Below are 1,767 nucleotides of genomic sequence, written 5' to 3'. Positions count from 1 at the left end.
TTATTTTGGATGCGATTAATCACGATTAATCGTTGCCCAGCACTATTAAAAACTCAACAATCAATACTTCAATAAAAAAATCAATTAAAAAAAAAGAGAAAAATAATCATAATTCCGAGATGGCAAATGAAAACCACTCACAAGTGATGAGGTGATGTGACAATGTTTAATATATCTATATATTAACATGGAATACGTTTTTGAATGTTGCATACTATTGTTTGAAATGTTTATTAAGTGTCAGAATTCATACAGTATTCAATAAATGCATGCAATTATTCCAAACACTATTAAACATTTTAAAAAAATTGCTGTAGAAATGCACTGTTTCTATTTTGTCTTATTAGTGACAACCCTGAAGTTTATTCCTACCCCTGAACCTAAAATCAGAGAGCAGTTTTTGGAATGTGAGTAACACACACACACACATGCAATCAAATGTGCAACCAACAACAGAATTACTGTCTGTTAATCCATGTCTTGTGTCTCTGGATTTCAGATTCGGGTCCCCTGACTCTCGACCTGAACACGGCTCAAAGAAACCTCAGCGTTTCCTCAGAGACTGGCGAGGTGACGTGCAGCAAAACCTCTCTATCCGTTCCTGACCACCCAGAGAGGTTTGACAGCTATTACCAGGTCCTGTGCAGGGAGAGCGTGTCCGGCCGATGTTACTTTGAGGCAGAGTGGAGCGGGAAGGGTCCCGTGCACATCGCAGTGTCCTATGAGGACATCAACAGGAAAGGAAAGAGCACCCTGTGTGCATTTGGACACAACGCCCAGTCCTGGAGTCTGGTGTGCTCTGAGGATACATATGCATTCTGGTACAATGGACGGGAAATTAAGATTCCCAAAATGCAGTGGGCTCGCAGGACTGGCGTTTATGTTGACTTCTCTGCAGGAATTTTGGCGTTTTACAGCATCACAGACTCAATAAATCTCATCTACAGAATTCGGACTGCATTCACTCAACCGCTCTATCCTGGATTCAGAATTAACACCGGGTCCAGTATGAGACTTTGTTATCCACTTTAATGGCATGAAATGGAGATTATTCAGTTATTTGAAACTTAAGAAATGAAGTATGAGAGGTCAGGCTCCATTGGTTAACATTAGTTAACTACATTAGCTCACATCAGCTAACAATAAAAAGTGCTTCTAAAGCATATATCAATCTTAGTTATTGTTAATTTCATAATTTACTAATATACTATTAAAATCAAAAGTTGTATCTGTTAAGATTATTTAATGGACTTGACTAACAATGAAAATCAGCATTTTTGTATTTGTATATATATCTGTATTTAATGTAGTAAATACTGTAACAAACACTCATTGTTAGTTTATGTTAGTTAACATGAACTAATGTTAACTAATTGTAAAGTTTTACATAAATGACCAACACACTCTTATGACAATTCGTAACCATTTTACATTTTGGCTAATTTGCGTCTAATTCATATCCTCTCATTTGAATGTTTTCATACGATCTCCTTATGTCCTACTGATAGATTGGGTTGGGGGGTAAACCTTCATGGTTAGTATTTTTTTTTCTGTACAAATCACATCATACAAATTCATACTGAATTGCCACCACATACAAGTTATGTTTTCTCTGCGAATGTTAAATTTGGCAGGTTGTGCTAACTGTAAAAAAAACTTACTTTAAGGTCCAATAAATTCTCACTATTAACAAACCATTAACTACGACTTTTGCCTCAGTACACTACTAATTTGCTGCTTATTAATAGTTAGTAAGGTAGTTGTTAA

The 1,767-nt window shown here is 36.0% G+C and overlaps 1 protein-coding gene across 1 annotated transcript; it reads left to right on the top strand.

Annotated features, from left to right (window-relative positions):
• Positions 1–283: 283 nt before the first annotated feature.
• LOC107580448 (tripartite motif-containing protein 16-like protein) lies at positions 284–1,213 on the top strand. The gene is made up of 2 exons (XM_016266150.1): positions 284–407; positions 500–1,213. Exons 1-2 carry the CDS (start codon positions 320–322, stop codon positions 1,030–1,032), a joined length of 621 nt encoding a protein of 206 aa, XP_016121636.1. The 5' UTR covers positions 284–319; the 3' UTR covers positions 1,033–1,213.
• Positions 1,214–1,767: the final 554 nt, after the last annotated feature.

This window comes from Sinocyclocheilus grahami, unplaced genomic scaffold (genome assembly GCF_001515645.1).
Source record: "Sinocyclocheilus grahami isolate Dianchi unplaced genomic scaffold, SAMN03320097.WGS_v1.1 scaffold33638.1, whole genome shotgun sequence".
Taxonomy (NCBI): Eukaryota; Metazoa; Chordata; class Actinopteri; order Cypriniformes; family Cyprinidae; genus Sinocyclocheilus; species Sinocyclocheilus grahami.
Note: the sequence above shows the minus strand (reverse complement) of the source record. Positions and strands in the feature narration are given on the sequence as shown.

Excerpts from the sequence above, each read along its gene's own strand:
- LOC107580448 (XM_016266150.1), top strand. The coding sequence starts at position 320 with ATGCACTGTTTCTATTTTGTCTTATTAGTGACAACCCTGAAGTTTATT. Across the intron at positions 408-499 it reads CAGAGAGCAGTTTTTGGAAT|ATTCGGGTCCCCTGACTCTC; the intron begins GTGAGTAACACA and ends TCTGGATTTCAG.